Source organism: Anguilla anguilla, chromosome 8 (genome assembly GCF_013347855.1).
Source record: "Anguilla anguilla isolate fAngAng1 chromosome 8, fAngAng1.pri, whole genome shotgun sequence".
Lineage (NCBI taxonomy): Eukaryota > Metazoa > Chordata > Actinopteri > Anguilliformes > Anguillidae > Anguilla > Anguilla anguilla.
In genome coordinates this window covers 53066016-53080120 of record NC_049208.1, presented here as the reverse complement: position 1 = coordinate 53080120, position 14105 = coordinate 53066016, and the positions used below count along the sequence as shown (strand labels likewise).

Genomic DNA, 14105 nt, shown 5'->3' with positions numbered 1-14105 from the left:
ACCTCTTTCTCTTTCACATATGAAATTATTGGATGCACTGCCATAAAAATCAATACACATCATTTTGTTGTGACAAGGGGATAAAGTCAATGGCATCACCATTTTCAGTCATCGCTCCTTCAAGGTCTTATGATTTCTGCGATGCAAAAACGCGGGCGGAATACATTACGCCGAAGGACATAAACAGCAGCTGCAAAGACAAAGGACGCTTGTGGATTTCATGGACATTTAATTCAGCATGTCAAAAGTTAAACAAAACCATTTACTTACACTTACAGAACTTACAGACTTGCCAAAAAAAAAAAAGTTCAGCCTCAAAACAAAATTCAGCTAAGTTACACAGAAACAGCCACCGTTAAACAAGTGGCCTACAAATGGGAATAAACAAAGGAACTACAAATCCTACACTTCCCCCCATTGTTTTTCTCATACAAAAGCTGACTTGTTTTTCTTTTTGGATAAATTCAGGTACTTGTCGCTTTGGTCCTAAACAAACTACTGTCATGTTGGTTTGAGGAAAGATGGCATACAGCACACACACCAGTTAGACCCACTGTGATATATACTTATATACTGCTCTTCAGTATTGAGTATAGAGGACGAGGTACTCACACAGCTCTGCTAGGTACACGAAGCACGGTATATCCGCTTTAGAAATGGAACATTAAAAAAAGGTGTATGACATGCTACATATCGGTAAGATCTAGAAAAACAATAAAGAAAAAAAAATGAAAGGCATGAAAACGCCCCATTTCACCGTTAAGTGGTGAATTCACAATCATCGACTTAAAAATGCAAAATTGGTTGTGTCGCTCTCTCCGATTGGATGAGGAAGGGTTCAGCGACACTGTTTCGGCCAATAGCAGAGCGGATGGCGGGAATCAGCGCCGCCTCCTGTCAGGGCTTCTGCTGCGTCTCCGCCCACCCCTAGTCATGGGAGAAAAACGCACATGAAAACGGCAACCGTTCAAACAAAACATTTCAACACTGCATGCAGTTCAGCAGCATTTCAGAACATGAACGCATCAGGGGCAAAAAGCAGAACTGCACACACTTTTGGAGATCATAAATCTTAAGATAATCTGCTAAAAAAAAAAGTCAATTTTACAACAAACCAGCACTGTCTGGAAGAACAGTCCCATCCTGACAGAAGAAATAGCTTGAAGATCACCTCAGACACAACATTTATAGAGTTTAGGACTCAAAACACATATTATGCAAGACTGCATGCAGGACCTTTTTCCGGACACACAAAAATAGTGACCATTCCCCAAGGCTTCACCAATCACGGCTTCTTCACCAATGGGAAGCCGCGGTTGGTCCACGTCTCGGGGGAAAGGGGTCGTAGGTCACGGCGCTCACCTCCTCTTGCTCTTGGGCGGGCCCCTAACGAAGCCCCAGTCCACGCTGATTGGCTGCCCCATCATGTCCTGTCCATTCAGCCCCTCCATGGCCGCCTGGGCCTCCTTGTAGGTCTCGTACTCCACCAGTGCGTATCCCTGAGAAGACATAACACGCTCAGCACAAACCGGCCAGAACCAGAACAAACTGGAGCAAACCAGTACAAGCCAGCAGGAAAACTTGCCTGGAGGAAACACCATGTATTTCCATCTCCATTAAGCGACAAGATTATTTACAGTCTTCTTTATTCATTCTCATTACGCACCTGAACCACAAAGTCAGTCGGCACAACTGCAGCAGGGATTATTTAAATGGTTTTATGATCAGAGGTGGGAAATCCAGGTACAGAAAGTGAAAGTCCTCCCCAGTATTTTGTCCCAATTACCTGGGTTTGCTAATTAGCAGAATTCTTCAGCTCAACTCATCTGTGAAATAAGCTGGCTGAGTTCGTGGGTGGGAGACACACATGGCAGGACTCCTACTTTCTCACCCCTGGACCTTCCAGCTGTGCTCATGACCGATAGGGTCCTGTCATTCAGATGTGGGGGGGTGGGGGTCTGACCTTCAGGTAGCCTGTTCTCCGGTCCAGGTTCAGGTGCAGGTTCTTGATCTCCCCGAACTCTGCAAATTTGTCATGGATGTCCTCTTCAGTGGCCTCCTCGTGCACCCCGGTCACAAAGAGGATCCAGCCCTCCACCGCTGCCATAACAACAGAAAATGAGAAAACAGGAAGCTAGGCTGTAGGAATCCATCCATCGTCCAGGTTTCCAATTCTCATTTACACTCTCGTTTAATTCCCAGTGACTGCTCTCCTTAATGCAACAATTACTTTCCTTGCTGCTGTGATATGTGGACGAGTTTCAGGCAATACATCACATCAAGACATTATATACAGTATATCAGCCGAAACCGTTGATACTCACATCGCTGTGGCCCAGGCTCATCGCCGTCCTGTTCTACTGTGTCGTAATCCTCACGCACTCGTGACCGGGCCGCGTCGTCTAGGGAAAAGCCCACCAAAAACGTTAAATTACTTCAGTCAGTTAGTCTGTCAGTCTACAGTCAGTGGGTGCGAACAAAATTCAGACTTACCCGATCCAAATCCTCGTCCCTTTCTTCGCTTTGCCTTTTCTTTCAATTTGTGGATGCTCTCTGCAAGACAGAGAGCAGAGTTAAAAAAAGGGGACGTTAAAGAGTGAAACGTTAGCCACAAGCTAACAATGGCAAACCTGTTGGTTAAAGTTAGCAAGGCAAGTTTGCCATCGGTCTACGCGTATGACGACGCTCAAACTCTCAACATCAAAAGACTTGCTGTTATCTAAACCATCAGCTCAATAGGCTAGCAAACTTTTATTATGCACACAGGCTAACGTTATTTAAAACGAACATTCGACGAATGGAAAATTGGACTAACGATAGTTTGCTGGGCTACATGACTAGCAAGCTACCGGTGCTTTCCAGACACTGAGCTAACGAGCTAGCATGGCAGAATTTAACGAGTTTGGAATAACTACCCATATTTATAAACTTTACCAGTAAACGCCACAAATATAACATCCATACTAACGTTTGATACACAGAACTTTGCTTTGATAATGACGTTCCATTCATAACAAGTGAGTCACATCAGATAGGCTAGCTAGGATGGGTTAGCATAGCTTCCATTTACAGGCCAAAGAACGTGCTTTACAAAGACAAACAGAACGGTTCAAAACGGCGCAGGGCATAGCAAAGCAAATCAACGGAATCCCACCACCACGATCAGTAACACCCATATTAAAGTTTACCATCACCATCCTCATCCATAGGAAAATCCTCGCCTCCCGCTTCGTGTAGGTCCAGTACGTCCGCCATGATGTCCGCCTTGTGTTGTTGGTTCGCTGGTTTGCGTAGAAATTCGAGGAATTATGGGATATTGTAGAAGCATTTCTTTTTCTATAGGCCTATTTCACAAGATGGCGACCAAAACCGGATGTAGGGATACTTTGTTTCCGGTTACCGTTGCTACGGACGCAAGTCCATTTCTGACAGCGAAAAATTGAGCCTAAACAGCGACGTGTGTTCTCACAGTCCCTGATAGCTCTGCCAACGTTCACTGTCCGATGTTATCCGCATTGTCGAAGCATTGCCAGTGAACGTTAAGCGGTCTAAACTGGACAAGGGCTATAAATTCTTTTTTGAGAAGTTTATATTCGGTTATGAAGGTAAGTATAACGTTAGCTCTGGTTCACCAGAAAGCTAAATAGCTAGCTTGCTAACCACATCAAGTTAGCCGATTAAAGAGATGTTTCACTTCGACATAACAAATTCTTTTCTAGAGGCGACTCCATTGTGTTTTCGTAGCGTGAAGCAACATCTGCTGTCCGTTAACAGCGTCTCTGTTCCTCTTGGTTGTCCCGAAAATGAATGAATAGGGAGCCTGACAACTGTGAGGAAAAGCGATTCTGTTAACATTGACGGTCAACAGGGGAGGCAAATGCTATGTAAGTACAATGTTAGGCTCCACAAAATTACTTGTTATTATACCGAAGTGAAATATCTCTGAACTAAGTTTTGTACTACCGTTACTATTTTGTGACATGTTGTTTGTGCTGTACTTGTTCTAATAAAGATTTATATTGCTTGTCAGATCGCCTGTGTAATGTGTTCAGTTCACTACCGAGCTGTTTGTTTTCATCGCTGATAAAAACTACCCACACATTTTTAAATCAGCTGATATATCTTAAGTAGGCTTGTCGCGATGTCCGTCAATACATTTTGTAATTACAATTAACAACTAAAATAAACGTGCATCTGCAGTTTCAACATTGAATATCCAAATATGTGCTTGCTAACAAGCTAGCTGGCTAAAACGTAATTTGCTAATCATAACATAACATATAGCTCGCTAACTGATTTTATGACATTCCAAGTTCCAGCGCACACCAAACTACGGAGGAAGAGGTCTGCATGCTATTTCGCCGAGGCTCTCAACCAGGCGAACGTTTCCCTGCTCCTGTTTACAACCTGAGACACTTCTCCAAACCGCGCAAAGAGTACAGATGAGCTGCTTAAACTCTGAATAACTCGCGATGTCGGTGTTTGAGGTGCTTGGCTAAGTTAGCTAGCTAGATGCGTTTCCTCATTCAGTTTGAAATGAGCAATGAGTGTTTCCAAACGCGTTTTTGACAATGTTGTCTTGATTATATAACCAAGGGCAAACTATTCATACACATGAATTATAATTTTTTTGTTTCTCAAAGAGTGGTAGGGCCTATGTTTGGTGGAACTGTCATGGCAGGCGCACTGCCGCTAGCCATCTTTACCTGTTTTTAGCCGTTCTCAAGCAGGCCAACTCAGACTAGAGTGCGGTACGAAAATGGAAAAAACTAGAACTGTTACAATCACTAGGCCTGTTTGATTTTGATTTGTACTTTGTACTCTTTGCGCGGTTTGGAGAATTGCCTCAGGTTGTAAACAGGAGCAGGGAAACGTTCGCCTGGTTGAGAGCCTCGGCGAAATAGCGTGCAGACCTCTTCCTCCGTAGTTTGGTGTGCGCTGGAGCTTGCCATTGAGCCATAACACGGTATTCTGTCGCATGCTGCAGCAAGGGTTTCTATGAAACTCTCGCTGGTTAAGAGATTATTTTCTATTTCTCTAGCTCTTTGGGCCATTCCCTGTGAAATTTGGTGCCCCTACTTGAAAGGTCCTAATACCAAGAAAATAAGGACCCCTTAATGAAGTCCGAATTATTGCCTCATTCAAATTTTAATTATTTAACATTTTTGTTTGCTTATCCTTGATTGTAGTCAAATTTTACTGATGCTAATGTTAAACTTGTTTTTCTCACTCAGTAGCCCATGAAGAAAAAAAAAGAAATTATTCAAAAAGTAAAAACGGCTGTCTTGTGATATGCCTGATTATAAACCGAGTTATATATATATTCAGAATTGTAATTTATATATTCAGAATTGAAGTTATATATTCGGAAATTGAATTTATATATTCGGGAATTGTACTTATATATCCAGAATTGAATTTATATATTCAGAATTGTAATTTATATATTCAGAATTGAAGTTATATATTCGGAAATTGAATTTATATATATTCGGGAATTGTACTTATATATCCAGAATTGAAGTTATATATTCGGAAATTGAATTTATATATTCGGGAATTGTACTTATATATCCAGAATTGAATTTATATATTCAGAATTGTAATTTATATATTCAGAATTGAAGTTATATATTCGGAAATTGAATTTATATATATTCGGGAATTGTACTTATATATCCAGAATTGAAGTTATATATTCGGAAATTGAATTTATATATTCGGGAATTGTACTTATATATCCAGAATTGAATTTATATATTCAGAATTGTAATTTATATATTCAGAATTGAAGTTATATATTCGGAAATTGAATTTATATATATTCGGGAATTGTACTTATATATCCAGAATTGAAGTTATATATTCGGAAATTGAATTTATATATTCGGGAATTGTACTTATATATCCAGAATTGAATTTATATATTCAGAATTGTAATTTATATATTCAGAATTGAAGTTATATATTCGGAAATTGAATTTATATATATTCGGGAATTGTACTTATATATCCAGAATTGAAGTTATATATTCGGAAATTGAATTTATATATTCGGGAATTGTACTTATATATCCAGAATTGAATTTATATATTCAGAAATTGGTTATATAATCAAGACAACATTGTCAAAAACGCGTTTGGAAACACTGTCATTGCTCATTTCAAACTGAAAGAGGAAACGCATCTAGCTAGCTAACTTAGCCAAGCACCTCAAACACCGACATCGCGAGTTATTCAGAGTTTAAGCAGCTCATCTGTACTCTTTGCGCGCTTTGGAGAAGTGCCTCAGGTTGTAAACAGGAGCAGGGAAACGTACGCCTGGTTGAGAGCCTCGGCGAAATAGCATGCAGACCTCTTCCTCCGTAGTTTGGTGTGCGCTGGAACTTGGAATGTCATAAAATCAGTTAGCGAGCTATATGTTATGTTATGATTAGCAAATTGCATTTTAGACAGATAGCTTGTTAGCAAGCACATATTTGGATATTCAATGTTGAAACTGCAGATGCACGTTTATTTTAGTTGTTAATTGTAATTACAAAATGTATTGACGGACATCGCGACAAGCCTACTTAAGATATATCAGCTGATTTAAAAATGTGTGGGTAGTTTTTATCAGCGATGACAACAAACAGCTCGGTAGTGAACTGAACACCATTACACAGGCGATCTGACAATCAATATAAATCTTTATTAGAACAAGTACAGCACAAACAACATGTCACAAAATAGTAACGGTAGTACAAAACTTAGTTCAGAGATATTTCACTTCGGTATAATAACAAGTAATTTTGTGGAGCCTAACATTGTACTTACATAGCATTTGCCTCCCCTGTTGACCGTCAATGTTAACAGAATCGCTTTTCCTCACAGTTGTCAGGCTCCCTATTCATTCATTTTCGGGACAACCAAGAGGAACAGAGACGCTGTTAACGGACAGCAGATGTTGCTTCACGCTACGAAAACACAATGGAGTCGCCTCCAGAAAAGAATTTGTTATGTCGAAGTGAAACATCTCTTTAATCGGCTAACTTGATGTGGTTAGCAAGCTAGCTATTTAGCTTTCTTGTGAACCAGAGCTAACGTTATACTTACCTTCATAACCGAATATAAACTTCTCAAAAAAGAATTTATAGCCCTTGTCCAGTTTAGACCGCTTAACGTTCACTGGCAATGCTTCGACAATGCGGATAACATCGGACAGTGAACTTTGGCAGAGCTATCAGGGACTGTGAGAACACACGTCGCTGTTTAGGCTCAATTTTTCGCTGTCAGAAATGGACTTGCGTCCGTAGCAACGGTAACCGAAAACAAAGTATCCCTACGTCCGGTTTTGGTCGCCATCTTGTGAAATAGGCCTATCGGAATCTAAATAAATGTGCTAACACCGTGCTATACTGCCACAGACAGCCCCGGAGGGCTACGACATCTCAATGACTCGGCCCGTCACTCAAACGTAACCAGGCGTTTGTGGCTGAATATTTTATATGAATATATATTTAGAAATTTCTGCATCAAGATAATCTGATAGTGTTTCAAGTACAAATATTTACCATTTTTTTCTAGATACTGCAAACAGTTTAGCAACACCCTTCTGAAATGTGCAGAAATAATCAATGTTTGTCACCATGCCCAATCAAAGTTCAACCTGAAATATCTCTTTAAGATGTGTAGATCAAAAAATTTGAATTTTTTTCTACTGTATTTCATCTATTCCTATAAACACATAAGCTACGTCCACACTTGCCTACTCTTTTATTATTGTGTCTCTGACATTTGTTTTATATGTCTTTTAGGTACATTGGTCTTAGGTATAGTTTTAAATGGTCATATTTATTGCATTGTTTCATTTACGGTGAGTGTGAATCATTGGTGTTGTATTTGTACCTGGCTGCAAACCGGATTTCCCAAAGGGGACAATAAAGATGACTGATTGATTACATATCCAAGTTGTATACAACTTGTATGCCCAATAGTAGCCAAGTGCGCTGATTGAGGCATTGACCTGGTTTTAACAGAAAGAGACACTTCTGCATGGCATTTTGGAGAACCCTGATACACAGAGACCTAGGTCCCATGCACCCTATGTATGGCTGCATTTCACCAGGACTGATATTATATTAAAAATATGTGTTCCTATCATATGGCATAAAACCCAACAAGGGGTTTGTTACGGAAAGTAAAGAAGATCATATACATAGCCATACATATACATAGTGTCCCATAGCCAAAGGAAACCACAACTCCACAAACCTTTTCACCGTTTTATTTTCATTTTTTAAAAATTGAAATACAAACCTATGTTGAGTAAAAAAAAAAAGTAATACTTAAAAATCGGTCATAGAAAATACATATAACAAATGTATAAAACAAAAACAAAACAAAAAAACATTCCGCGGTATATACTGTAGAACTTTCATAAAAATGCATTTTACTCAGTTAAGCATGGATTGTTAGTTCATAAATCATTATTTTGGGGATAAAAGAACCTGATGACAAACTGTGTTTGTACAAACGATTAAGGTGTGCGGCTTATAAAAGCATGCTGCACAACTGAAAAACGTGTATTTTGAATCGTAAAAAGAGTATTTCCTACGAAAACTCAAGTGCTAAAAAACTGCGCACCAAAAAACCTTTCATGTGTCGGACCAGGGGAATGCATTAAAAAGGTACTGAAATAAAAATATTAAGTACATAGTAAGTACATTGTCATAATTATACACTTAACATAACATACTAATCATAATAAAGATAGCAATTACAAAATCATACATGTGTGTAAAAAAAGAGCCTGATACCAGGCTGTACTCTCCCAGGCTAAAACTACACTACTGATTGCACTTTGTCAATATGGCTTTTTGTATCACATGGCACAGAGAGAGCAGAATGACATCCATCCATCCATCCATTTTCTTTGAATCACATGGTACAGAGACAACAGGATGACATCCATCCATCCATTTTCTTTGTATCACATGGCATAGAGACATCAGGATGACATCCATCCATCCGTTTTCTTTGTATCACATGGTATAGAGACAATAGGATGACATCCATCCATTCATTGTCTGGCCTCATGAACTGGGCTTGGTAATAACAGTTGCAGAAGCATACCAAGGCAGCTTCCATCCTTATCCCAACCCTTAAACAGTTACAATTAATTTCATAGTCATACCGTTTTGTAATTCTGTTAACGCATCATGTTTTCAAAGTCAAATAATAGAAAGATAGAGCGAAAGACAAATGGAGAGAGAGAGAGAGGAGATAGTAAAGATTAAAACCATTTTGAAAGTCACATTGGTTATCGGTTGACAAAATGATTCTCTGAAAATAAAATCCCAGAAACCAGTCAAATGTTCCTTCACAAAGAAAAAGTACATTCCAACACACGGCCCATTTGAATACAAGATCCAAAACATGAGGAATATTATCCAAATACATATCTATGCACAATGCATATAACTACAAAATATATGGATTGCCACTTTCACATATACAATGTTATGCATATAGACATAATACTAAATTATGCATTAAAAGTACATACATTGTACATTGTAAACTTACATATGTCCTGTACATTGCAATGGTGCAGTTGTGCAATATACAACACCTACTCCTACAGATATAAAAAGGCAATAACTGAAGCATTTTCCTAATATAAGTTTATCATAAGGGCTATGACATATTTCACATGTATGGAGTACAGTTCAATACATATGCAAGATATACCCCTTGAATTTTGGATTTTACATTTTTACACACAATACCTTTCCATGAGGCTGCCGGAACGTTTTTTTATTTTATTTATTTATTTTTTAAAAAGTTTCATAGCGATTATACTCGACTGGTTGAAAACATCTTACAAAAGGCTGCAAGTTCCTGCTTCAGGGGGAGATTAGTGTTCTTTTGTCTTGTTTTTATTTGGTTGAGCCCTAAAGGCCCTGTGAATACAGGACTTGGAGGTGGGATTTTGTGGTGAGTGGGGGTGGGGGGGCGGGGGGGGGGCTCTCTTTTTGTCTTTTTGCTCTTTCCAGTTGTGTGCCAGATTGAGGCCTCATTTGGAAAATACGTCAACTGTTCTTTTGCCGGCGGTACATTTTTATGAATGGATTTCATTAGATTTGTGGCTGGCAGTTCCTGGGGGGGGGGGTGGGGGGGGGGGGGAGGGGGGTAGGGAGGGGGGGCAGGAAAATGCAGAGGCAGGCAGGCAGTCAGACCTGCTGGAGGTTCCTGGTGGGTGTTTTAAAAAAAATGAAAGGCATTGAGCTGCATTAATTCCACCCGAATTAACACAGCACTTCCTGTACCCTGCTGAGAGAAAAAAAAGGGGGCGTGGCTAGTCTCTGTGACGCCCACCTGAGTTTGGTGCGGTTAAGTCTGGATCCCTTTAGATCTAAGGCAGGCATTTAATTCTGAGACAGAACACAGCATTTGAGAGATACAGCATTTGAGATAAGCTTTTACACGCCTTCCCATCAGCCCATTTTCCACACAGGCGGGAACCTCCATAGAACCCAAAAAGACGTACAGTCAGTGGATCTGAAAGGTCAGAATTCTTTTTTTTTTCATTTTTTAAAGAAGCAAAATAACACATACATTTTTGTTCTTTTTTCTTTAGGTTTTCAGACACTAGCGAACCCTGTGACGGTCGTTTTTTTAAGCATGACCTCTGGTGTTGTGGATCGGCTTAATCGCTGCAGCGATGTCCCGTACAATCGTGAATTGAGGGCGGAGCCAGTGCGAGGCTCCTCCCACAGCCGCTGCCCACCCTCCCTTAGCTCCGCCCCCCACCCCCACCCCCACCGCGGGCCTAGCAGCTGGAGGGCAGGGTGGCGGCGTTGGCGTTCCCCAGCTGCCCCACGGCCAGCATCAGGATGTCCTTCTTCTCCTTGTGGAAGCGGAGCTCCCTTCCCGCCATCCTGGCCTGCTCCAGCTCCCGCTCGGTCGCCGCCAGCTCCCGCGAGATGGTCCCGGCCACGCCCTGCTCCCGGTTCACCCAATCGGCCGCCATCTGGGTGCGCATGTCGTCGTCCAGCGCCCGGTGCGAGTAGTGAGCCAGGACTTCCTGATTCGAGAAAAAAAAGAAAAGAAATAAAAACGAAACAATCAAGCATTTGTGTTGCACCACTTAAGTCGACTTTCAGCATTTCACAGAGCCTGATGACTACAGCAGTTTTCAAGTGAAGGGTTAACATGTTTGCATCCATCCATCCATTATTTATACCCGCTTATCCTGGGCAGGATTGCGGGGGGTGGTGGAGCCTATCCCAGCATGCATTGGGCGAGAGGCAGGAATACACCCTGGTCAGGCCGCCAATCTATCGCAGGGCATTTGCATCCAAGATGTCAATATATTTTAGTATTACAGGTTATATAAAACAATGCATCCCGTCCTAGTAACCATTACTTGTTATCTTCAATACGACGAGGGACGACTGAGTGACAGTGTGAGTCAGACACGAATATATCACAGGCCAGGGCCCAATGCTCAAATCCTACAGGCCGTCAGCAAAAAGCAGAAGGGCGGTTGCAGCTGAATGGTGGGAAATGTAGTTTTACTTTCTTTTTTTTTTACATTACGAGACGATTGTCCTTGGTACTGACACACACACAGTCGCACAGCCTCTCTTACAGGGTACAAAGGATCACTGTAAATCATACTTTTTTTTTTTTAGTATGGTGGTGTCTCAGTCAGCAGGAAAACTCTATCTGCAGAAATAAAGACCCTTATAACCGGATCTAGTGTGAAGTGTTTTCCTGATTTGCATTGCCGCTCTACCATGAGACAAGGGTGTCATTTTCCTTCTCAGCCCAACGGAGGTTTTGAACGAGAAGCTAAAAAAGAAACAAACTTCGAACCCAGGTGACGGAATTAGGTCTGTGTGTCTATGTTGGGGCATTCTGGGGACCGCAGAATGTAAAGTTCTAAGCTCCTCCCCCCTCTACCCCAGAGGGCTCTGATTGGGCTGCCAGCCCTCCCCAACCAATTACAGATGGAAGCTAACTCGGCCACATGAAAGCAAGTAGCTAATCAGACTGGGTGTTAATGACAGCTCTCTGACAGTTCTGCAAAACAACATAACATCAAAACTAAAACAAACAACTGAAAAAAAACAGAGAGAAAAAGATCTCCAAACCGAGGCTGAACCTGTCTGTTCTGGCAAAGAAAATAGCAAGAAAAGAAAAAAACACTGTCCTCTCCTTAGATATACAATTCCTGTGAATGATCGGGTGCTTAGTCCAATTTGGGCATCCACCCAAAACGCCTGACCAAAATTGTCAAGTTATGAAGTCAAAACTAAACAGTCACGTATGTTGACTCGCATTCTGCATTCCGTCACGTGTCGATTGAAAAAAAAAGCTTTTGGACGCGGTGCCATGCAGACGCGGAGCGAACAAGCACACACCAGTAAACACCAGGCTGAACTTTTCGACCAGCTGGGGGAAAAAAAAATCTTGAAACCATCATGTGGCGTTCAAAATAAAAAGCTTGACGCTGTATCGAATCCCACGCCGAGCTCCAGACGATCCTGTGATTTCCTTATTATACACGGTTGCATCACAAGCCGTACGTGCTTCAGTCCATAGTTACGGCAAAAGATATTCCGGTACGTTTACAGAATGCTGCTGCTAGCCTCGCGCCGAGCGCGATAATTCTTCGCGGTCGTGAAAGGAGGGGCGGGTAACGAAGGCTTCTCTGCGCTTCAAGCGCGGCTCTCATCTGAAACAGCTCACGCCTAAAAACACTCTCAAAACACAAGTGTTAAAAATTTTAAAAAAAAGGCTCCCTCAGTAGCGCATACATTGCACATTTGTAACACAAAACTTGTAACCTGGACACAAAACGTGTTGAAAGTATCGCAAAAGTAGTGACACAAAAAGTGTGTTGGATATTAGGGCATCCTTCCTGAGAGTGCACAACCAAACTCATGACTGGCACGTTCCCTCACCATGGCAACAAATCATGACTAACATATTCCCGCAACACAGCAACAACACTTCTCATCCAGCCCTAGCAGATCTTCTACAGTATTTCTTTTTTAAACCTCAACCAGTTCAAATTAAATATGATCCATTTTAGCCAAATAAGTTATATTTTTCATCCAGAAATAATAGGAAGGACTATTTTGGCAGATTTCTGGGAGTCACTTAGTCCAAAAAAAAAGATAATTCTCAGCATATAGTATATACAATAACCCAGTAAATTAATTCACTATATTGGATCAATGGAAATCATAAAACAGACTCTTCTGAAAAGACTCATTTAGGGTGGGAACATTAGCTTTTCCACTGGCTATGGAACAGGGTTTTCAGTTCAGGGTTTATTTCCCGATTTTGAAATGCAGCCAACCCCTCCCATGATTCATTAATCCAGACTTCTGCTATTTCCTGGATCAGCGTCACCCGTCCCCCAATATGGCCGTTCTGCCGGCCGGGGGTACAGCTAGAGGCCGGCAGGGAGGGGCCACCTAACCATCAACGCTGTCCTCAAGTGGCCCGGCAATGCCTGAGATCAAACCATTTTTTGGACGGTCAAAGGATACTTCACCGCCCTTTTGCATGCTCCTGCCTTCCTGTCAAATTTTTTAGAGCTGAAAAGCTAGAAGCCCAAAAACCGACTGTTGATCGGGGCCTGTTTTCATAAAGCACCTCAGAGTGCTGATGTGGGATCAGCTGTCCCTCGACCGCCTCCCAGCCGTGACCGTCACAAGCTCGAAAGGCCGAACTGGTCTCAGATCAGCGCCCACGTGTTTTGCGGGAGAGCAGGTGCAGGATCAGGCTCCCGCGGACTGTGTCTTCAGCGACGAGCTGAACGGCGGAGGTGCGCGGCAGGCCGACCGCGGTACCTGTGTGGCGGGGCCTCACCTGGCGGGAGCACTGGCGTTCCCTCATCGCCTTCAGGCTGCCGTTCCAGTGCAGCAGCTGGAAGACCGTCATCAGCTCCTAAAAGAGGCAGCCAATCAGAAACCAGGCTCGTTCCTGAACGAGATGTCCGGCATCGGGACGGTGTGGGGCAGGGATGTCCGGTGTTGGGACGGTGTGGGGCAGGGAGGTCTGGTGTTGGGACGATGTGGGGCAGGGAGGTCTGGTGTTGGGACAGT

General features: G+C 42.0%; 2 protein-coding genes across 5 annotated transcripts in view; both read right to left on the bottom strand.

Annotated features, from left to right (window-relative positions):
- Positions 1-212: 212 nt before the first annotated feature.
- On the bottom strand, positions 213-3361 carry LOC118232758 (RNA-binding protein 8A-like). 2 transcript variants are annotated; one of them, XM_035427832.1, is made up of 6 exons: positions 3189-3361; positions 2494-2553; positions 2325-2402; positions 1964-2100; positions 1363-1499; positions 213-927 (listed from the first exon to the last, which is right to left on the bottom strand). In XM_035427832.1, exons 1-6 carry the CDS (start codon positions 3253-3255, stop codon positions 882-884), a joined length of 525 nt encoding a protein of 174 aa, XP_035283723.1. In that variant the 5' UTR covers positions 3256-3361; the 3' UTR covers positions 213-881. The 2 variants fall into 2 exon arrangements, with proteins under 2 accessions (XP_035283723.1, XP_035283724.1); XM_035427833.1 differs by having other exon boundaries at positions 3195-3355.
- A 6796-nt stretch (positions 3362-10157) lies between these two features.
- lix1l (limb and CNS expressed 1 like) overlaps positions 10158-14105 on the bottom strand; it is a 28971-nt gene continuing 25023 nt past the window's right edge. For 2 of the 3 annotated variants that reach the window (XM_035430323.1, XM_035430324.1), the window contains exons 6-7: positions 13870-13947; positions 10814-11068 (exon numbers count right to left, since the gene is read on the bottom strand). In XM_035430323.1, the coding sequence (XP_035286214.1) occupies positions 10814-11068; positions 13870-13947 (333 nt within the window). Of the gene's footprint in view, positions 11069-13869; positions 13948-14105 lie in introns of all 3 variants that reach the window. The other variant, XM_035430326.1, reaches the window with a different exon arrangement.

What these genes read in the sequence shown, in the direction of transcription:
- LOC118232758 (XM_035427832.1), bottom strand. Translation starts at nt 3,255, where the DNA reads ATGGCGGACGTACTGGACCTACACGAAGCGGGAGGCGAGGATTTTCCT. An exon ending in GGGACGAGGATTTGGATCGG is followed by an intron (nt 2,403 to 2,493) that starts GTAAGTCTGAAT and finishes GCTTTTCCCTAG; the next exon opens with ACGACGCGGCCCGGTCACGA. An exon ending in TGAGCCTGGGCCACAGCGAT is followed by an intron (nt 2,101 to 2,324) that starts GTGAGTATCAAC and finishes TTGTTATGGCAG; the next exon opens with CGGTGGAGGGCTGGATCCTC.